Raw genomic sequence first — 23650 nt, 5'->3', positions numbered from 1 at the left:
TGGTACCTTCACGCCTTCATTGTAGCTGTCTGTAGGATTGAGGCCAGAGACTCCTGCTGGGTGGCTGGGACCGCCAGGCCGAGGAGGCTTTTTAGGAGGTGCTGCATGTTCTGAGGATGACAAAAAGAGTCAGTCTGCAAGTCAATCTGCACTTTTAAGCAAGTTACACATTGCAAGAAAAAATTCAGTTTTGCCATAACATGAATAGATTATATTTTATAACAGCGATTTTAAATTGTCGCACTATTTCAAAATATATTGCTGTTTCTACTGTATTTCTGATCACATACAGTGTAAATGCAGCCTCAGTGAACATAAGAGACTTCTTTCAAAAACATTGGGAAAAAAAATTGTACTAACCCCACTCACCTACTTTCCCTACAGGTTGGTAGATGTGCTGGTTTCCAGTCTGCAAACAAAAAACACAGTTAAACAGTTAAAAATATGCAGGAGTCAAGACTGACTGTGCCATGTGTGTTGTTGTGGTCTGGGTGGGGAGCAGCCTGGATGCCTGGCATGCCAACACACACACACACACACACACACACATCTCCCAAGACCACAGTGAATCAAAGAGGACAGCCCAATGAGACAGGGTAGATATTCAAAACCACTGCAGCAGAGAAACGAGCTCTACAGAGCAGCTGTGGGGTTCCAGATCATGACAAGCATGAAGTGCATTTAAAAACTAGCAAACATCTGTAGTGGTTCTGTGTTAACTTTAGAATTGGGAAGGCGGAGCAGATTGGGTTTCTTGAGTGTTCACTGCTGCTTGTTTCTTCACAAAAGGGCCCTTGTCCTTGGTCTCATACTTATCCCACTGATTTTTTAACAGAAATCCAGCTATGACACACATTTCATTACATTAAGGCTTATAAAAGCACACTACAGCAAAATGTATATGTTTTTTTCCTTTTTTGCATTTTTGTCATAAATTATCATACTGTCATTTTTATCATTTTAAAAAATCAACATGATTTTCAGAATGTTTAAAAATTTGGTTTGTCCCTTCTTCACTTTTTTAATATGAACTCCACAAGTCTGTCAGACCTGATGATTGTGATTTGAGAATGATCTAAAGAGCATTCTTGTGCTTTAATGGAGGCAAGAACATCTGACCTTACAAAGAGTCACATGACCAATGTCACAATTTTTACTTTTTTAATCAGTGACTAACAACAGGAACACTTTTAAATTTACAATTTAGTTATCCTTCGTTTTAAAGCTTTGAAACAGAATTTTGAATTTATTTTTCCCAGAATTCCATATTTTCAGTGTGCTTTTAGACCTCCATAACTACACAAGAGTGAACACAATCTCCCAGTTGTAAATCACAGTTATATATTCTTTTAGTCTTCCATCAAAAACAATTTAAATCAAATTCCTGTGCATGCACAGAATTCCCCCACAGCGAGTGTGAGGTGACGCCCATATACAGTATAATTTACTGCAGATGTCCACGAGCAGGGAAAACTACTATATTTAACATGACTTGATCAGATGATTAACACTCACTCTCTCTCACACACACGCACACGCACACACTTGCTTTACAGACAGTCACTATGAACTGTTGTTGTATAAAAAGAGCTGTGTAAACATTCTTAGATTTTTTTTTCTTTTAATTCAAGCATGGGAAAAAAACAAATGGGTCTGGAACAATATGATGCTAGCGAGTAAACAGAGACAGAATCTTCATTTTTGGGTGAATTATCCCTTTAACCTTAAATAAATAAATAACTTATGTTTATTAAGATTTACACAACCATTCAAAAGTTGGGAGCTAGAATTTTTTAATGCTCACTCAATTTATTCATGTGATGGCAACGCTGAATTTTCAGCAGCCATTATTTCAGTCTTCAGTGTCACAAGATTCTTCAGAAATACTTCTAATATGCTGATTTGGTGCTCAAGAAACATTTCTTTCTTCTGTCAGTGTTAAAAACAACGGTTTAATATTTTTGTGAAAATCATGATAAATATACGTCAGGATTCTTTACTAAATAGAATGTTTGAAAGAACAGCATTTTTATTTTTTGTAACAATATAAATGTTGACTGTTACTTTTGATCAATCATTGCTGCATAAAATTATTAATTTCTTCTTCTAAAAAGAAAAAAAGAACTCTTACTGACCTCAAATTTTTAAACGGGAATCGATTTCAACAAAAAGTAAGCAAATGAAGAGAAACTCACTTGTCCCTGTAGGCTTCCATCATCACGGTCAATGCTGCCTCGGGAACTTCTCCCATCAGGCTTCTGCCCCACAAACACACACACAGAGAGAGAGAGAAGGTCAAAACCAACTCCTTATTCGACAAATTGATGTCTGTTGTATCTGTTGTGCTAATTCGCACTCCATCCTGATGTGAAGTGATACATGATTCCAGCTAGAAGCAATTTGTATTTCCTCAATCAAAATGTGAATGCTGCACAGGCACAGTAGCAGCCAGCGTGAACACATTTGATGTCTAAATGCCACAAAAAAGTATAATAAGTCATTGTTTAAATCCCATTACACTTACTGCTCACAAAACTTCACACACTAACTCATGTCTGTACCTACTCCGTAAAATGACAACAAACAACCCATCCATAACTTAACTGAACATAAACCAATCATTTACACCAATGTCATAGTCCATGATGGTTCAAGACCCCTTAAAGATGAACTAAAAACAGTGTAAAATCTACACATTTAGCTTAACTAAAATTGCACCCTCCCCTTCCCATCCTTCGAAGTTCACTGTACCAGTTTTCCGAAGCAGGATTTGAAGACCTGCATCTTCCCGTCTCTTCCTTTGAGCGTTTCTCTCTGGCGTTTCTTAAGCATGGAGAAGAGCACGGAGTGGATCTCCATTAAGCAAGCCCGTGTGTGTGTGTGAGAGATAAGTCAGAGTGTGTGTGTGTGTGTGAAGTGACTCGTCTCCTGAATGTGAGACATATTAAACACACACACTGACTCACTCACAGCCGACGAGCCTCAACTCAACTCAGCCAAGCCAAGCCCTTTTCTGCTCTCCTCCTCTCTCTCTCTCATTCCCTAGCTCAGTGTTTTCTCTCTTTCCCTCCCATTATCCCTCATGCACATTTGCGTATAACATCTGTGAAGAGATGAAAACTTCCTCTGATCAGTAATTTAGCTTTCAGCAGATGTAGGTCAGGCTGAGTTTACCCGTCTCACGCCTCAGTGCCAACAAAACCCTTCATTACGGAGGAATTCCTGACAACTGCACCTGTATCAAATGGCCAGGATCAAAACCTCATTCATCCACTCACAACGTCAAATAAACCCCACAAAACATTTAATGGACATGCAAATGCTTTTTTATCCTTCCAGAACTTTTTGAAAAAGGTCAAACCTTGACTGTTTGAGGTCATTTTTGACCAGGAAAAGTAAGTATAGCTTAAGTTAAATTCAGCGTTTACTGAAATGTAGCACCACTAACATCCTTGAAATAGTTATTAAATCATGCACTTTTTAGAGGACTTTTGATTACTTAGATCTTATGTGGCCTGTCTTTAATTGGTCAAAAATGACAGAAAAGGTTTTTAAAAGAATAGATGATCTCGAATGAAATTATTTGCTCATACTGGAAACCAAAAAATAAATGATGAAAAAAAATAAGTTGCCCATAGAATTCATGCACTATTACTTTAATATTCAGTGAATTCTGAATCAGTCAGAATCATGAACAAATCGTTCTTTTGAGCCAGTTCTTTTCAAAAACTGATTCACTAATCAGAATTAATTTGTTCTTAATCATTAAACGTATGGACTTAATGATTCAATCAAAAGAGGGGGAATTATTAATCAATACATTGTTTGACTTGAGAAGACTTGGAATAAAGCTCACGAGTTATGGACACTACTTTTATGACATTTGTTGTCATTTTTGTAGCTTGTAACTATGAACAGTTGCTTTATGGAAAAGAGCAACATGACTTTTCAAAATACTCCCTTTTGTGCTCCACTGACAAAAACAGATTCAGAAAGACATCGGGATGAGCAAATCATTTTTGGATTCCTATAGACATTTCATTTCAACAGACGTTGTTTGTGAGGAAAAGTAATAGTTTAAGCAGAAGAATGAATGTTGTTTGCTGTGGTAGAGCTCTGCATGCCCTTTTTAGTTGGTACAGGAAGCTGCGTTTGAGTTTTTCTGCGAGACAAACTGAACATAATGACACAGTGAAGATACAAATGACGGAGACTGTGAGCCAAAACTTGGCACACCACAAACACACACAAATATTCTCAGACAAACTTATATGCATAATAACGTTCACATGCACACAGTGCAATAATAAGACAACACTGAGTGCGGTGCCATCTAATTCATATTGTGTCTGTTAATTCTTCAACAATGCAAATGATCAGCAATAAAAAAAAACAAAGAGCAAATTGTGAGGAACACTCACAATCGTTTACAAATAAATGGAGCAGGAAACCACAAACACTTCTTCTCAAACTAATATGAAAATGACTGTTTGGAATATCATATCATTGCTGCGACTATAAATATACATCAATATGTTTGAAATATGACGAAAATATTTTTAGGAAGAAGTAAAAAACTAACGACCAGAGAATACAGCTAAGGAGGGGATAAGAGGGTTAGGGAACAAAGACGAGCAGATGAATGTGAGGAAGGGATGGAAGAGGAGAAGGTGAAGGGGATCAGTACCAGTAGTCTCTCCTCCTGCTCCAACCAACGCTGATCCTCCTCCATCTGCTGCTGCTGAAGCAATAACTGCTCCTCCATCAGCTGAGACAGACCAGCACACACAGCCACACCATCCTGAAACAAACACACATCATGAACAACCAAAACCAAACAGGCACTCCAGTCTTGATACTGTAGCTGCCTTAACAACCTTCTGTTAAGATCCAGGACATTTACTATCTTTACAAAGGGAAAAATTTATGATTGTGAGCTCCGCATAAGATTCTGAATTTCCCCACACAGAGTTTTCTCAAGTCACAAGAATTTGCCTTGTTGAACAACAGCTGCTTGCTTTGACTTCTGTGTGAGTGGTGCTTCAAGCATTGCTTCACTATTAACAATTGCCCAAGTTTGGTCTTTTTTCTGAAGAACAGTGGTAAATTAAACTGCTCAGGATAAGCAAGGGCCTCGTGAACAACTCAAAACAACTCGAACAAAATAACGGAAAAAAAAACAAAACACTGATGACCATCCAGGTGATGACAATAAGGTAAAGTTCACAATCTTTTGACAGCACGGTGAATGTTTCATGGAAAGTGTTCGATGAATTCAAAATACAATCTCAAAGTGATCGGTTTGACATGTTCTTTATGGCAGCAACTCATTTCAGGTCATGCAGGCCATGAGACGAGCATGAAGGCATCAGCATGATTTGAGAACACACTTGCTGCAGCTTTTGGCTAAAATGAGCTACCTTAAAAGGCCTCCGACATTTATTAATGTTTAAAACAGCCTTCACATTGGGAGCATCTCTGGGATGCCTAAAGTGCTGTTTATGTTGGCAGCTCAATCGGTGTTGAAACAGAGCTTAGTTCAGCATTCAGAAATCCTGCAGATGTCTAACCTCCATGCTGGGATTCCACATGTGATCCTGAGCTGCCCTGCGATGGTTCCAGCTGTCGTGGGGATCAAGCACAGTCCCTGCGGCCTGGGAAGGGTACATCCCACCGGGCACTGGAAGCAAGCCATGTGGGCCAGAGTTCCCTGCCATCTATATCATGCCAAAAGCACATATAAAGCAAACTTACATTCTTTATGTACATCCAGGGGTTAATTCGCTAGTGTTTTATTCAATTCACTTGCTAGTAGTCTGGTGCCTCCTTCACACTCAAGTAATGGGAACTGAGTCTTAGTCAATTTACCCATCTGACTTCGACTATAGAATAGAAGCACTGTACCTGATAATGGTTGTGCTGTCCCATGTGCTGAGGACTAGGGTAGAACCCTTCACTGGAGCGGGGACTTGGATAACCAGGTCGACTGGGCTGTAATCACACACAACTATGTCAATATACTAGTGTATCTTACCCAACCAGGTTCATGTCAGTTGATGCTGTTAAATTCAGTCCACCAATATATGCACACAATATTCTTGGCATTTTGTGTGGATGAAGATTTCAGGCTGTCGAAGGGAAAAAATGAAACAAGGCAAACAGAAAATGCAAGCAGTTAATAAAATGTTAACACAATGCACGTTATTTCAGAAATGTTATTATAGTTCTACAGTACATGGGCCGGTATTATATATTCGAGGGATGGGATTGTAAAATGAATGCTGATTGACAGGAAACATTGACAGGTCTGATTGACAGGTTTTCATCCGATTGGATGGGATACTCCTTGCTCAGCTGTGGGTGGAAAAAAAAGAAGGAAAAAAAAACAGCAGATGGACTGATCTACCTTATAAACCCGTTCATAGAGACAGTCGACTGACCACAGCTCCAGAAGAGCAAAGGAGGAAACAAAGGAACAGAAGAAGAAAAGTAGATGATAACATACAGTAACATACACTAAGTGGGAAGAAAAGGGTTAAAATGGGGAGAAAAACCAACATGAAGACTGGCATGTGAGTGATGGGAATAATCTTCTCTAGTGGAAATCTACTTTAAGAACTAATTTCCTTTTGTTAATGATGTTTAGAGATGCGGATGGGTTTGGGAATCTTTTTACAACTGTTTGTGCTTCTGAAAATAAAGCAATAATACATTTTGAGATTCACAAAACTAAAAAAAAAAAAGTCTATGGCAGGTTCAAGCTTAATTTGAATTAAAAACATGTTATATCAGGTCTGGCACACAGTTTAGTTTACATGCACTGAAGAGGCAACATGCAGTTTTCCTACACAGGGAGATTTTTAACTTTTTTTTTTTTTCTAAAATCCTCTTCAGTCGTGACTGAAATGGTCTAAAATAAGAACTACTGTACACTGAAGCCTAAAAGGCACCACGGTAATTGAGAGTCACAGTGGTTGAGTCAATAAAATACCTTTACTGTATTACAGTTCAATTTTTGTCAGACTAAAAGCAATAACTTGTCAATAACAGCCTGGTTCAGGAAATAAAAATCACATCAAACTTTCTTCAGAGGGCAACTGATTATTTTAACAATAACCTAGAAACCTCTGAATACAGACCTACTGTAAGCTCAAAGGTTATTAACTGATGGAATATGCTTTTAAGCTGTCAGTCCTTGTTATTTAAACTTAAGCAACAATTTAAAAAGGAAACCTGGTGAAAATTTACAATAGGCATGATTCTGCTAAAATATCTCCACCAATCAGAGCTTGCCCACTCCAATAAAGCACAGCAAATGAAGTTAGTTTCTTTCTGCTCTCAAGCTTCTTAAATACTTGCATCCATATTTTGTATTAAACAAAACATAATTTCTCTCTCTATATACATATATAATCAATATCAGACATGGGTGGATTTCTGCATCGTCTTCTTTTTCTGGAGTCTAATGTAATCGTATAATATTTCTTTCCCTCACTTAAGTGATTAAGTACACAGTCATGTATCTTTGTCAAATACTTAATAATGAAATTATTTATCAGACGGTGTCCTGGGCCCCTGAGGGAACAGCAGGGAGCAGTGCAGCAGTAACGACTGAAGCAGAAGCGGGGTCTGATGCAAAGGGAGATGTGGGAACCAAAGGGTTGCTGTGGCTAAACATACACGCATACAAAATGACAGCTAAACAACCTGGGTAAACATGACACAAACAGCTAACACGAAATGTAGTAAGGCATGACATGGATGAATGCAGAATGCCAGGTGTGAGCAGTCAACATAAAAACAGACATCAGCACCTGGACAGGATGACTGGCGGGTCTGACAGAGAGCAGAGGGGGTTTGAAAGTAAAAGTATGAGGTGCTTTAAGCCACACACAGAGCGAATGAAGAGATCAGCCTGGCCTATCAATCACCACAACATGAGCAACACAGGAGAGGGACAGACAGATTATCAATATCAATCAAAAAAGAAAAGCTACAATTCAAATGTTTGGAGTTGGTAAGATTTTAGAATGTTTTTAATGTGCACTTATTTAAAAAGTGTTTGATGCTCCCCAGGGCTGCATTTAAAAATGTAATTTACTTTTCAGCAGCCATTACTCCAGTATTCAGTGTCACATGATCCTTCAGAAATCATTCTAATATGCTGATTTGATGTTCAAGAAACATTTATTTTTACGGTCAGTGTTGAAAAAGTTGTGCTGTGTTGTGCTTAATATTTTTGCAGAAACTGCGATACATTTTTTCAACACTACAAATGCCTTTACTGTCACTTTAGATCAATTTGAACTTATCCCTTCTGAATAGTTGATCAGTTATTTAATATGATTTATTATAAGTAGTTTAATAAATAATAATACAAAAATGAATGTATTTCCTATTAAAAGAGGACGTAAGAAAGATTTTTTCCCAGAAAAACAGCACATTTTCAAAGCACAGAAATCGGAATATTTCTAAAATTAATTTTTGTCAACTTTGAGGAGCGAAAATACCGATCTCAAAGCTGGCACACACGGACTCCAAGTCTTTATTTCACGGATGCATTGATTTTCATCTAAAAGCGGTTTAATTTGACTGAATTACTGATCAGTTTATAGATCGATCAGTCAGTATGTGATTGATTTCTTTGTATTCTTCAAGTGATAAATGGCGCTTGAACCTGTCTTTTGTTTGACTAAAATATGGAAAGATTATGACACATCCAAATATGTTCACTGATCACACAGCTTGCTCAGACTCATGAAGAGAGTACTGAAGACAGAGAACCACATGGGAAGAAACACTTTTGCATATGGGAAGCAAATGTTACGCACAGTGGGGGTCCAAAAGCCTGAGATCACACTGAACCTCTGTGATTCAGAATCAAATTCAAATTCGAAAATAAAAATACACACAAACAATCCAATGATGGAAACTGATGTACTTTTCTGCATTATTAGTCAGCTACACATTGACAATACATGGAGATCAGTAGTCAGATGGTTTAACAAAATAAATGGCCCGGCACAGTTACTTACTTTGGGTGGTGCTTCATCCGAGCCTCCTAAATCCCAGGATACGGGGACCTGCCTCCTCATCTCCATACGGCTACGTTCTTCCAGCTGAGCCTTCTCCTCCGCGAGGATGGTACTGCACAAACACCGATGGAAACCTCTATTTAACAACAGCATCCTTTTTCTAAAACTACAACCCCTTAGGAGATCTAAATATGGATCCTAGAGTTTGCGATCGCTCTTGGAGGGCTGGTAGGTAATAAATCTCTTCGATACGAATGACAAATTTTGCCTCAATCTTTGCTTTAATACTTGTCAATGGGTGTGAGTTCAAGAAAAGACAACTCCAGTTTTATGCAACTGGTTAACAGGCGGAGTCACTCTATCATCACAGACGAGTCAGTGTAAGATCCCAACCCACACACGGTCGACTTCCACAGAAAATAAACCAACCCTGATTCATACCTGAAACACTCTTCAAACTATTGCACAATCAAATACTTCCTGAGAGGCTGTAAGTAGTCGACGTAATAAGAGGTAGACAGTCATCTCATTATATAAACATATTTAATCCATCATATTATGTCATGCTAGACTGCTGTGTGAGTAAAAAGAGACACTTGAGATTTACAAACTCCTCGTGCATAACTTTTTTTTTTTTTAAGATATTAATACAATTATTCAGCAAAGATGCATTAAACTTATCAAATGTGAAAGTAAAAACAGTTACAATGTTACATTGTAAAATAAATAAATAAATAAATAAATAAATAAATATATCCCTGTTCACACAAAATATCAAGCTCCACAACTCTTTTCAACTGTGATAATAATAATAATAATAATAATAATAATAAGTGTTGTTTCTTAAGCATCAAATCAAAATATTAGAATGATTTCTGAAGCACCATTGAACACTGAAGACTGTAATAATGACTGCTGAAAATTCAGCTTTGACATGAATGGAACTAAATTTAAATTAAAGGAATAAAAATTAAAAATAAAACATTAAAAATTTTATTTAAATAGAAAACAGTTATTTAAGTTATTTCTATATTTCACAATATTATTATTTTGACTGTTTCTCAAACTTCTTTCAAAAACATTTTACTCCTACCGACGCCAAACCTTTGAGAGTTGTTTCGGGGTGGGGTCTGCTCATGATAGACCCCAACATAGACACAATAAAGCTCCAGCACACCAACAGCAATAGCTTCAATAAAAGCCCTTTTAACTCACCAGACAGTCCTAACAGTATCGATATGTAAAGTTTATAGATCCCCTCAGTAAAGCCTTGTGCTCAGATGCGGTTACAAAAACGCTAGAGGTGCGAAGAAAGGCTGGAGCATGTAAGTCTTGGGGTGAGAGAATCTAAGCTGAATGAGAGAGGGACTATTTTTGGAAACTCTGTTATCTCTGAGAGTGTGTGGATGGAGAGAGAGAGAGAGATGCAGGATAAACAGAGGGGACACCTGTTGTTATCAATCCCGACCTGTTGAGCTTCACCACACCCAGACCATCATACACAGCCATGACTTTTGCAGGGGTCTCAGGCTCTCAAAAAAAGACAAAATACTGTTGCTGAATGTAACTAAACAGACCAAAAGGTGCTATGATTATTTCAGACATAAAAGCTCTTGACCATTACCAACAAGACTGAAATCTGTCCTCACAAATATTATATAAAAAAGAAAATGTTTCTTAACAAAAATGGTTAAGAAAATTAATAATAAATCAATTAATAAGCTTCAAATTTTAAATAAATAAAATGAAAAGTCAAATGTCAAAGTTATGCTTAATATCTATTTATAAAGAAAATTATTCTTAAATATTTAGAATAATATTAACAAAATTACAAAATAACAAAAATAGTGAAAAGTCATGAGGCTTGGGCTAGACAGGCTTTATATAATAAATCATTCTTGATTTAAAATAATAATAATAACCAAACTGAAATCTACCAAAACAACTCTTGGTGAGGATGATTTCTTCCTAATCAAAGCTGTAAGAAACCAAAAGATGACATTAGAATTGAAAGCTTTCTAAATTAAACAAAATGTAAAAAAAAAACTTGTTATAAAAAGGTTGGACTTAACAGCTCTAGGTAGGACTAAATGATTAACAATATTTGTGTGTGTGTGTGTGTGTGTGTGAGAGAGAGAGAGAGAGGTGGCCAGACGGACGTACATAACACATACAGAATCTAAGAAATGACTATCGACGCACAGGTGACTCACACAAACCACATCAGTCTAGCATCCTCCGTCTGTCTGTGATTGACAGACTATCTGCATCCTCTAACTCTAATTTCTCAAGTTTAAGATGAACTTTACTGGGCTACTATACTCAGCTGAGAGCAACTCTGATAAAAGAACGTGACTGCTTTTACTGTGTTATTGTGACACAACAATCACACCTAATTCAGTACATGTGTTACAGTGTCTATATATTCTAGTCACTTACACCTGAACTAGCTAATCAAGGTCTTACCAGGCATACTTGAAACTTCCAGCCAGGTGTGTGATGCAAGCTGGAATCAAATATCATATCAAACATCTCAACATACATGGACGTTCAGACACACAAAATATTTATTAAGTCTCAGTGTTCAGACTAAAACTATTTAGTGCAAAGACAAACATAATGATTCATTCCTCAAGCTGTTTGGAGTGGACTATGCTTTCATTCTGCAACTGCTGACAAAGACATCTGGGGAACAGCCAATGGATTTAATAGAGATTAAGCATCCTGTGTGTCAAACCCACGTGATTTCATCACATTTCATAATGCCCATTTCTCAGTGTGACGCGCTTTTAAAACAATTCCCATCAACACTGACCCTGAGATGACATCATAAAGACCATAAATCGACTAATCACAGACCTCAAGCATACAGAAGCTACTTCTCTTTTGTAATAACAACAGGATATTGACTGAATCTCTGCTTTGATACTAGAAACAGACGTTCTACTATTTAAACCTACCGCAAATTTAATGAGGGTAGAGAAAGGGATCTGTATTTTCCAACATGCTTTTCAAAACATTTCACTCCATCCAAGAAACCTAAAAAATAAAAATGTTTAAACTCCAGATGCGACATGACATATCTTCCTCAATCTGGATATCTGGGACATCCGTGTATGACAAGATTCAACAAGATTCCTCAGATTATTAGGGATTTAGGCTGTCAAAGAACAGCTCGTTTTTTTTCCCCCTTTTTTCCATCTCCATTAGCATTTACGGGAACTGACTGACTGACTGCATGTGTGGACATGAACAGACATTTGGGAACTCCACACTATTGTATCATGAAGGATGCAGGGAGTGTGTGTGTGTTTGTGCTTGTTTGGCTGTATGTGTGCACGCCTGAAAGGTTTACAGATAAAACCTCAATGATAAAAGAAGGAGAGTATGATTTTTCTCATGGTGGATATTATGAAATAAGGTCCAGACAGTAAGTGCCATAGACATGCAGAGGGTGAATCAAGGCTTAATGGGATTAAACTTCCTCTAAAATGCCTTTTGGAGTATTTACACTCAACATACACACTACCATTCAAAGTTTGGGATCACCAAGATTTACTGATATTTAATAATGATTAAACATTAGCACAATTTAATAAAAAAAGAAAAAAAAGAACTACATTCATCGGAAATACAAATCTTTTGTAAAATTCTAAACGTCTTTACTGTCACTCTTGATCAATTTAATAAAGAAACGAAATTATGCATACCCCGCCCCCCAATGCGAAATGTTTTAAAGGTAGTGTATACTGTACAATACAGTACAAAGCATGGGGAGATTTTTTTGTTTTGTTTTTATAAATTATCAAACTACGAAGGTACCAAATGAAATAATAAAACTATTTGTGAATATAAAGTACAACATAAACATTAACCAAATGTAACAAGAGCAACTAAATTGCAAATATGAAGTGCACATATGGATTTGGAAAATTTACACGAAACCATAACAACCATGGTAAGTGAGTGAAAAATAAATGAGTGTTAAATAAGTGACAACACTTGCTGGCCCAAGACTCGAACCCACAACCTTAGGGTTATGAGTCAAACTCTCTAACCACTAGGCCACGACTTCCCCGCAAAATGTACAGAATCTTTATAATATACACAAAGCTAAGTACTGGAACTATAAAGCCCTAAACCAGATTAGTAAATTATACCTGGACTTGGAAGGAAACCAGAGTATTGCTGTAAAAAACCTGTAAAATGCTCTACAGGTAAAAACTGCTCAGTTGTTTGCACTGAACTTAGTCAAGTGTGGCTGTGTTGGGCTGAATCTCCATCTGCTGTACAAGACACAATCACGGTAGTCAGACAGTCATTTATACTAGAGCATTACAGTGCCCTCTAATGCTATTACTGTGGTCTTGACACTCTAAACCAGGATGGTGAATGGAAGTGTGGAGATGACTACTAGCAACCTACGTGAAACTGAAAAAAGATATGCTTGAAAAATAGCAAGTTTTACATATGCAAAAAAAAAAATCGCCTTTAAATTCTAATGTGTGCATAGTGAGCGGACCAGAATTTGAATCTCGATAAAGTCATGCGGACTGACCTTAGTTGGCCTTTGAGCTCGGTGAATCGTGGTCGTTTGCTGGGGTCATACGCCCAGCACTTGGTCATCAGGCTGTAGAGGGTTGGTGGGCAGTTGGGCGGCATTGCCAGACGCTCGCCATTCTCAATTCGGCCGATCACATCGTTATTCTTCACGCCTTGAAACGGCTTTACTCCGTACATCAGTATCTCCCACATACACACCCCTAAAACACAAACTGAGGTCAGATACACATGAACCACCTCTGATGAAACTCAACTTTAGCACTAATTAAAGACACTGTTAATTAAACTCTCACGACACACACAGGATGGAAATATAAAAATTCTACTCCACTAAAAACTCTCTTTACACATATTTTCTAAAAAGTTTAGATGACCCAAATGCACTGCACGTATAATGCTAATGGAAAATGTGCATTGTCTGAACATGCAAAGGATAATGACTTTCTGATTCTGACAGAGGAATTTAGGAAAACACACACACACACACACACACAGACACTCTCTCTCTTACCAAACATCCACACATCGCTGGCTGAGGTAAAACGTCTGAAGTTTATTGACTCTGGTGCCATCCATTTAATAGGCAGTTTTCCTTTAGAGGCTGTGAAGAGAGAGAGAAAGAGAGAGAGAATGAGTGTGAATGAGAAGTGGAGAACTGTACATTCAGTCAGGTGTAAAGGCTTGTTCATTTTTTAATGATTCACATTCAGAAGTGAACCTGTTTTTATGTGGGCTTCCTGATCTGTACTGAAGAAGAAACATTAATACCTTTATAATAAGAGCTGTCCTCCATATATCTAGACAAACCAAAGTCTCCCAGCTTCACACAGTCCACTGAAGACACCAGAACATTCCGTGCCGCAATGTCCCTGAAAAAAAAGACGTTCCTTAAGAATATGCCGAGTTGTTCTTTCCACCTCATTTCTATAATTTCTATAATAAATATTCATGCTGAAGTGCTACTAGATGGGGATTATGTCTGCAGATACGTTCAATAGGAAGTGGGTGCTGCTGTTCATTATTAATTATGATGGCTTGGATGATGTGGACACTTACCTGTGTACAAAGCGTTTGCTCTCCAGGTACGCAAGAGCTGTGCTGAGCTGGTAAGAAAACAGGATGAGTGATGCTAAATCCAGACTGTACTTCCTAATCTGAAGAAAGGAACGCAGCTGAAAAGCAAAAGAGGAGAAAATATTCATAAATATAATCAGTGAGTCCAGAAACATTATTTTAACAGCTTTATGCAAATTCGCAGAAAACTAAATTAATCTGAAATCAACACTTATCACTAGATGGTGCTGTTGTATAAGTCACAGAAAACTACAATCTGCATCAGCAGCACTAGTAATGATTTTCAAAAGCACTGCTATGATGTTTTCCTCCGCTCATAGTCAACAGCACATAAGTAAAAAAAAAAATTACGTACATTATACATTCTCAAAAATTTGCCTGACATCTATTGAATATGCTGCAACAGATAATTAAGCATCAACTAAAATAACATGTAAATCATGTCAAATTTACACACAACGTTATATAAAAGAGATGCACCGATCGACCGGCCAGGGACCGGAATTAGTCGATTTTCCGCACGATCGGCCCTTACCGGTGACTGGCCGGTCAGTTTGCCGATTTCGAGCCGGTCCGTTTTTTGACGTCACAGCTACGCTCAAATCTGCATGTAAACATGACGTCGGCGTGGAAGTTCTTCACTGTGAGTGAAGAAGACAAAAAGTTTGCAATTTGTTATACGTGTAGGGGCAGAGTAAACTGTGCGGGAACCACAGGGCTTGATTAACGCTTGTCTGGGCCAAGTAGATTTTTTTTTTTGAAAGGGGCAACTTGCCCGACCGGACAAGAATTTTAAAGCTTGATTAAAACGTACAGTTTACAGTGTAAACAAAAAGTCAGAGACTGATAATGTATTGATGTCATGCCAGATGAGGCTCGTGCAGCCTGTCTGAGTGAGAGATAGATAATCGTTCAGAAAACAAAACAAATGAGCACCATTTCATTTTCCCCAACATTTCTTATTTGTCTATTTTATTTATTTATTTTATTTAAAAACTTCATATAATTTATACATGCATTTGCTATTTTGCGGTGTAAATGCAATTATGTTACATCGGTTTGATCAAATTTATAATGTGTAATAATTTATTTTATTATGTAAATAATGAATTCGTTTTGGGGAAAAAAAAAGATTTTTGTTTGTATATGCTGTTAATTATAGTTCTTACAAAGAAAATCACAATCGACAAAAATCATCATCTTCAGGTCACACTTACAAAACAATTATTTTAAAAAAATCTGAATCGGACAAGGAAATTACAGTTGGTGCATCTCTATCATATATGTATGACAAACTGGAGCATCTTAACTTTAAGATATTATTTCACATTTTCTAAATAGGATTTTAATGTGTTACATTTTCTTATGTTTTTGTCCTATGATTAAAAAAAAAACAGCAAGCGACTCATCTTTTATCGAATCACCTGAGACATTATGTTACATATTAACACAGATGTAAACAGGGTCTTATGTCAGTGCTTTCTCAACCAGGAGTCCGGGTCCCACTAGTCTTAAAATTATTTTCATTTAGTTATATTCACAATTTTAATTAAAATGCTATAAAAAATAAAAATAAATCATCGGAGACGTGCAATGACAAACAGCCACCACTAGCAATCATCTTTACTATGCCTTTATGACCGGATTAAGCGACAAGCAGTCATGATGGATTCCTCCAGCCTTAACCCGGCTGCCATCGTTGTGAATAACTTGAGTTTAATATCAAGTCCCGTTCCTTTGAAGATTTAAGACGTGTTCAATCAAACTGTTACACTTAACCCAAATTGCCTGCCATCCGAAAAAACCCACCTCCCCCAGTGTGCACAGCTCCATGATGATCCACACTGGGTTTTCTGTAATGACGCCAATCAGCTTTACAATATGTGGGTGATCGAACTGTCGCATGGTCACTGCAGGAACATACAGAGACAAAATTAATCCAACATCAGGGTTGCGACATTTTAGAAGAATACAGTACACAACTCCATTTGTTAAAAAACGAATAAAAAAAACATAGTATTCAGAGGTTTGGGTTTATTTTTATTCTGCACCAATCGGTTAAATTGATCAAAAGTGTCAGCAAGGACAAATGATTGTTACAAATAATTTTTATTTCAAATAAATTCGGTTCTCTTGAATTTTCTATTAATGAAAGAATCTTGGGGGGGGGGGAAATGTATCATGGTTTCCACGAAAATATTAAGCAGCACAACGGTTTTCAACACTGATAATAAGAATAAGAAATGTTTCTTGAGCGCCAAATTAGAATAATTATTAGAACAATTTCTGACACTAAAGACTGGAGAAAATGCTAGCTGCTAAAAAAATCAGCTGTCATCAAAGAAATAAATTACATTAAAAAAAAAGAAAACATTTATTTAAAACTGTAATACAAGTATAATGGAAGTATAATATATTATTCTCATAGTATTTATAAAAATGTCACAACTTCTTGTTTACAGTAAAATCAACCAGTGTGAAACCTGGTGATAAATTTGGTATAGAAAAAAAAAGAATCACCCCCTTTAAAATAATCCCATTTTGTTGCTGTGCAGTCTGCAATTAAAAGATATTTGTCACCTGGATGATAAGTTGCCCGTCTTCATTTCAGGCTACAAAGCAACAAATTAATTATTTTAAAGGTGGTGATTATACCACTTCTATATCACTTCTATACCCACTGTGTGTTTATTTTTAAAAGGCTGCAGCTTTCAAGACTTGTGGGATGTGCATCATGTCTATCTAAATCAGACAAAATAACTGAATTGTACAGTTAATTAAAATTATCTGTAAAAGCTGTAGTAAAAACATCATGTCCTGTTTATAAGTGTCTGACCTTTTCTTCACTATCACTCTCACACACATACCAGCACCTTGTCTAGTGTACAAAAGCCAACAGCTGTGCCCTTACAAACTCCACATCCTGAAAATGTTTGGAGTTTCGGCACCAACTAACCAAAACATTCTTCTCAATTACAGTGATGGGATGCTGATGGAAGCAGCCATTGAGAATGACACAGATATGCAGTGCTGTTACAGGCTGCTGGGGATCATTGATTTAACACTCACATGCCTCCTGGAGAAACTTCTCTCGAACACTGTCCGAGGTGCAATTTTTACACGTCTTTACCGCCACGGAAAGAGCTGGGTTCTCCTGAAAGCACAAAAGATAAGACAAAATATTTTAATAACTGTTTCAGTAAAAAACATTAGTCTTTGTTCCAAATTTCTGATCATCATCATTACATTGAGTAATTCACACTTTAATATAGAATAAACACTAAATAGACAGAAAATGACTAAAAGACTGGAATAAGTGCTGCTGAAAATTCAGCTTTGCCTTCACAGAAATGAATTGCATTTTAAAATAAATTAATACTGAAAATTAATATTATAATTTTTTTTTTAAATATATTTCACAACACTACTGTTTTACTGTATTTCTGATCAAATAAATGCAGCCTTAGTTAGTGTAATAAATGTAATTTGAACATTAGTCTAAATAAATAAGTTAGATGTTTAAATAATTGAATAAGATGTAATAAAGTAATTTATACCGGACATATGTAAATCCCTTGATGGACGTCTCCAAACTGGCCCTCTCCGATACAGCGTCCCAGCTCAATTCTGTCTCTTTGGATCTCATAGTCCCTGGCTGAAAGACAAAATGGACTCATTCAACCAACTCTTAAAAATACCACTTCATATATGACTATCACAAACCACTTTCCACCATATACTCAGAAAACGAAAAGACACCATGCAATTCTTCAGTCTGTCTGAATCAATACATATAAAGTATGCTTTTCGATATAGAATCCGTCCCATACATGCCATACCAACCCAGTTATCAATCAAAAATGCATACAAATGGTTCTGCATTAAAGGGACCATTCACTAAAAAAAGAAAATTCTTTCATCATTTAGTCACACTCATGTTGCTCCAAACTGTTTTTGGTCCCCATTTACTTACACAGTACTTTCTTCCAGACTGTGAAAGTTAATGGGGACCAGCAACTGTTGGTCTTCAAACTATCTTCTTTTATGTTCACCGGAAGGAGGACATTTATACTGGTTTTGAAAAACCTCCAAGAGAGTTTGAGTAAATGATGATAGAAGTCTCATTTTTGGATGAATTGTCCTGTTAAGAAGAACAAATCAATTATCACTTGAATAAGCCCTTTGATCATCAATATTTAAAAGTGTCAAAGCCAGTTCGGAGCACCTTCATTGGAACTTAAAGGTGTCAGTTAAAATTCTGCATATGTGTATAAAACTCCAAAACAATTATTTCCATTTACAACATCAGTAAATAAAGAAAGATATAAAGATTCAACCACAAGAAACACAAACAGGCAAAGCAAAACCAACACACAGACCCCACCGTCAAGCATGAAGGTTCAAGCATGTGGAAAAAAGGGAATGAAAACAGCAGGAGAAACATTTTTACCTTCATCTAGTCCATAATATTCTGTTGTGCCAATAACGAGAGAAAACAAAGTGGCAAATATAACACTGAATAACATTAAGGTCACCATTAACTGATAATTACTTCATTTTACAATAGGAAATTTGTATTAATAAAAGCAATGTTTACAAAATCCAAACAAATCTTGATATTAAGGCCCAGTGATTTTATCACTTATGTGCTTATTTCATAGTTGTGAGCAACTTATTCAATATTAAACAGCATAATTTCATGTATCAACAATATCTTACAAAAAACAAAAAAAGTAAAATTGTAATGAAGAAATTACTATTAATTATTAATTATTGTAACTTAACCCTAAAAATGCTTTACTATAAAAATGTTATCAATGTTATTCCAGTAAAATGATTTTAGATTTATATGACTTTAGATTACAAACATAGAAGAATATGAATAAAAAATATATTAAATAATTTGATCAAATAAGGTTAATATTCTCCAAGACATCTCACAACAATAGTGCACATGCTCAGGTTTTTACAGCGACAAGACTTTCTTTCCAATAATTTGCTAAATAATTTACCCAAAATGACAACATGACAAAGCTAATGGCTTGTTCCATTTATAAAATGGACCTTTAACATCATATCCATTTCAGTGCTAGCTCACCACAGCACTATGTCTATCTCATGTGTCCATTAAACACATGGCACAGCGTCCATGTGCCCAACGCTGGTCAATGAATACAATTCATTCTATTATTACAATACAGCTTCCTCTACTGAAGCCCACACATGTTTGACTGAGACCCAAGCGTACAGAAAGGAAGAGACAAAACTGAATACAGCATTACTCTAGAGTTCAGTTTCAGACCTAAACGAACAGCTAAGCAGAAAGCGACACCGACTCAAGCAGCTATAAACGTCTCAAGAGCTTCTGCGTCTGTGATGCCAAACAGCGTGTTCACAAGTCAGGCAGATAATGGGAAGATGGTTAGGAAAATGTGTAAAGTGATGTATTTGCTTTAGAGGATGCTTTTATAATACTGAACAGCTGAACTAATTAATACAAGGGTGTCTGTCGTGTAGAAGAACCCATTTATCTTCCAGATTTAAAGTCACTAAAGACATACTGAAATATTGAAATATTCACTGTTTACAATTTTCGATTACTTCAGCAAGTTATTATTTGTGGACAACACATACAAAATGATCTAATTTTGACTTGTACAATCAGTGTTACGGTGATTTTAAGCCAAAGCACATAATATTGGTCTGAGATCAGAATGAACCTGTGATACTCACTGGAAGGCATGGTGTATGTGTCCTCTTCGTCTATGATCTCAGCATAGTCATCGGTTTCTGAAAAGGGAAAACAGTATTTTAAATCCAAACGTCCCCACGTCTTCTCATCTAGGAGACTCACACACTCTTTGGCAATCACACATGTCGTCTCTTCACCATTAACGCTGCAGTGCTTAGTTTAAAAGTGTTTCGGTGTCTATGTATTCTGCAGGAGCTTGAGTTGGCTTCAATCACATCCACACAGCTGTGATATCCGAGTGTGTTTACAGAGCGAGTACATCTGGCTGACAGGGAACTTTCTGTCCGAAGCATTAGTATCATTGGAAAAAACAGATGAAGTCATGGGTTATTTTACAGTTTGGTATTAAGGAAAAAGTTCTGTCAAATATTCTCTATGCTGCAATGCAACAAAAGCCAACAGATTTTGACAATTCATAATGATTGTCAGTGAAGTCCCATGAGTGGAGCGCTGAGAGCAAACACTTTCCCCTTACTGTGAGAGAAAGGGATGTGTGTTTCCAGTAGATAAAGTCTCCAACGTGGCGAAGCTGACTAGTTTTACCAGATCAAAACATCAAATTCCATTGCAAGCAACTGCTGCGAGAGATCACAGACACACACCTAGGTATTTTGTTTTTCTTGCGTTCACAGGGATGAAACATGGGAACTGAATGCACTGAAACGGTGCTATCAAAAAGAAAAACATTGACGCAAGCATCTGTTCACAGTTCTTCTGAGATTTCAGAAAATAGTTCTTCTAGAGGGAGAAAAAACTTTTTGCCTTTTGATGATATTTAATATACATGTTGCTTTAAAGGCAAGTTTTCCTAATTGTTTTTCAATTTGAGACTTTTCAATTACATTCATAAAAATAAAGTAATTAACTGTACTATCCTACCTACAAATATGTTTCAATACAACATTTTATTGTAAGTACAAAAAACCATGTAGACACTTTTGTGAACATTTCTGAGCAAATCAGTTTTGAACTGATTGAGAGAAGAAAACAGAAATTTGCATATTTGAATTCAATTTAAAGTTAATTTATATTCTAATTCACAAGATAAAGACGGAATCTAATACTAAAACTAGTGCCTATAGGAAACTTAAATGTGTAGTGCTGAAAAACTGCTGAAAATCACAAGATGACTCAAGATCGTATATTGTGAAATATTCAATAACTTGCGCCGCTCAAGCAAGAAGACATATTAAATTGGACTTTACCATCCCCACCAATATCATCTGTGGATCCAATCAGCATGCAAAAGAATTAAAAGAGAGACAGAGAGAAAGAGAAAGCATTGGATTAATGTCTATCATAAGACATTACTGAGGAGAGACAACAGAACGATAGAGTATTTCACGGCTGTTACACAATGCAATAAAACAAAGCCCCGAACCATTATCATCAACAGAAAGATCTTGAAAAAATGCATTCTCATCCTTTAGGTTACATTAAAAACACATGCACTATGAAGGTGGGGACTTTCCAGTGACTCCTACTGTTACTACTCTGAGCTAATGATATTTCTTTAGTACTTTCATTAAGCCATTTTCCTTGTGGGGACCACTGACCCATGTGATTTAGGTGACTTCAGGTTTAATGATCCTTGTGGGGGCATTCAATCCCCATAATGCAAGCAAAACATGCCCTACACACCCACACAAACTGTAAACTGCAACAGGGTTTGAGAGTATTTTACAATTACAGGGCTGTTACAAACAATTTAGAAACAATTCTAGAACAGCAGCTCAGAATGAAGCATAGAAAACATCAGAGGGTTACACAACGTGGTTGGAATTAGTTAAGGTTTAAGTTCATTATCAATGAAAACGTGAGGTCACATCACAGTCCTCTTAGATGAGTCTTTACCTGAAACGGAGATGGCTTTGGCCTGGACTCCTTGCAATCTTTTCTCATGGTTTGCGGATCTGTGTGACAGAAGTTGAAGAAGATGAAACGTGTACATTTTAAATAAAACTGGATGACAGCATGACCTTTTCCACACTGATCTGTGCTGAAGCCACTGAGCTGGTCTATTCCATTAGCGATGACATAACCGATGGGCACTACCACAGTCACAATAATAGGACCTGGGCTGAGGGTCACATTGGTTGAGGGAACACTAAGAGATTCCACATGTCTGAGCCAAAGAGGCCAAAGGAGCAAGAACAGGGCGAACGGAATCGATCTAATGACAAATTGTTGGAAAGGTTAGGATACCTGAGGGTCCGAGTTTTGCAACTTACTTTGGAGCTTTTGGGATAGACGGAAGAGCTCTCTCTCCTTCTGTTGACAAACATTTTAAAACAAAATTTACAAGAAAAGAGAAACAGTAAATTTGTGAAATATTAACATATAAAACAGCCGTTTTGTATTTAAATATATTTTAATTTAGCAAAGCTAAATGATCCCTCAGAAATCCTTCTGATATGCTGATTTAGTGTTCAAGTTGAAAACTTAAATGCTGCTGAATATTTTGCTTGAAATAATGTTCTTTCGAAACACCTTTTCAGGATTCTTTGTTGAACATAAGGTTAAAAAAACAGCATTTATTTCAAATGGAAATACTCTTTAACATAAATGAGACCCTGGACCACAAAACCAGTCTTTTTCAAAATTGAGATTTATACATCATTTAAAGGCTGAATAAATAAGCTTTCCATTTACGTATGGTTTGGGACAATTTTAGCCTGAAATACATCTTTCTGAATATCTGGAATCTGAGGGTGCAAAAAACTGAGAGGAATACTGAGAAAATGGCTTTAAAAGTTGTCCAAATGAAGCCCTTAGCAATGCATATTACTTATCAAAAATTAAGTTTTGATATATTTACGATAATAAAATTTACAAAATATCTTCATGGAACATGATCTTAACTCAATATCCTAATGATTTTTGGCATAAAAGAAAAATCAATAATTTTTACCCATACAGTGTTTTTTGGGCTATTGCTAAAAATATACCACAAGTGACTTAAGACTGGTTTTGTGGCCCAGGGTCACAAATGTCTTTCCTGTCACTTTTGCTTAATTTAATGTGCTTTCCTGAATACATTTTTATAATTGTGCGTGCATGTGTGTGTGTGTGTGGTCTCACCTTTCTGTACACGGACAATAAACGATGACGAAGTTCCGTTAACAAGCCGACAGTAACCATCAATGAGATCGGCCATGTTCTCCGCTGTGTTCAGTGCTGTAGCTGTTACTGTCAAAGGCTTGAACAACAACACACCATATCCATG

At 36.6% G+C, this 23650-nt stretch overlaps 1 protein-coding gene across 8 annotated transcripts in view; it reads right to left on the bottom strand.

Annotated features, from left to right (window-relative positions):
• LOC128031034 (focal adhesion kinase 1) overlaps nt 1–23650 on the bottom strand; it is a 50038-nt gene that overhangs the window by 2971 nt on the left and 23417 nt on the right. For 2 of the 8 annotated variants that reach the window (XM_052619230.1, XM_052619231.1), the window contains 20 exons: nt 23506–23623; nt 22656–22695; nt 22279–22337; nt 21630–21647; nt 20406–20462; nt 19123–19143; nt 18230–18327; nt 17742–17826; nt 16482–16582; nt 14655–14770; nt 14367–14467; nt 14110–14199; nt 13594–13798; nt 9036–9147; nt 5905–5991; nt 5571–5717; nt 4688–4801; nt 2196–2258; nt 361–409; nt 7–110 (listed from right to left, as the gene is read on the bottom strand). In XM_052619230.1, the coding sequence (XP_052475190.1) occupies nt 7–110; nt 361–409; nt 2196–2258; nt 4688–4801; nt 5571–5717; nt 5905–5991; nt 9036–9147; nt 13594–13798; nt 14110–14199; nt 14367–14467; nt 14655–14770; nt 16482–16582; nt 17742–17826; nt 18230–18327; nt 19123–19143; nt 20406–20462; nt 21630–21647; nt 22279–22337; nt 22656–22695; nt 23506–23623 (1785 nt within the window). Of the gene's footprint in view, nt 1–6; nt 111–360; nt 410–2195; nt 2259–4687; nt 4802–5570; nt 5718–5904; nt 5992–9035; nt 9148–10250; nt 10414–13593; nt 13799–14109; nt 14200–14366; nt 14468–14654; nt 14771–16481; nt 16583–17741; nt 17827–18229; nt 18328–19122; nt 19144–20405; nt 20463–20561; nt 21289–21629; nt 21648–22278; nt 22338–22655; nt 22696–23505; nt 23624–23650 lie in introns of those variants that run through there. The other 6 variants (XM_052619235.1, XM_052619228.1, XM_052619229.1 and 3 more) reach the window with 6 other exon arrangements.

This window comes from Carassius gibelio, chromosome A16 (genome assembly GCF_023724105.1).
Source record: "Carassius gibelio isolate Cgi1373 ecotype wild population from Czech Republic chromosome A16, carGib1.2-hapl.c, whole genome shotgun sequence".
NCBI lineage: Eukaryota > Metazoa > Chordata > Actinopteri > Cypriniformes > Cyprinidae > Carassius > Carassius gibelio.
This window is presented reverse-complemented; position numbering and strand designations above follow the sequence as displayed.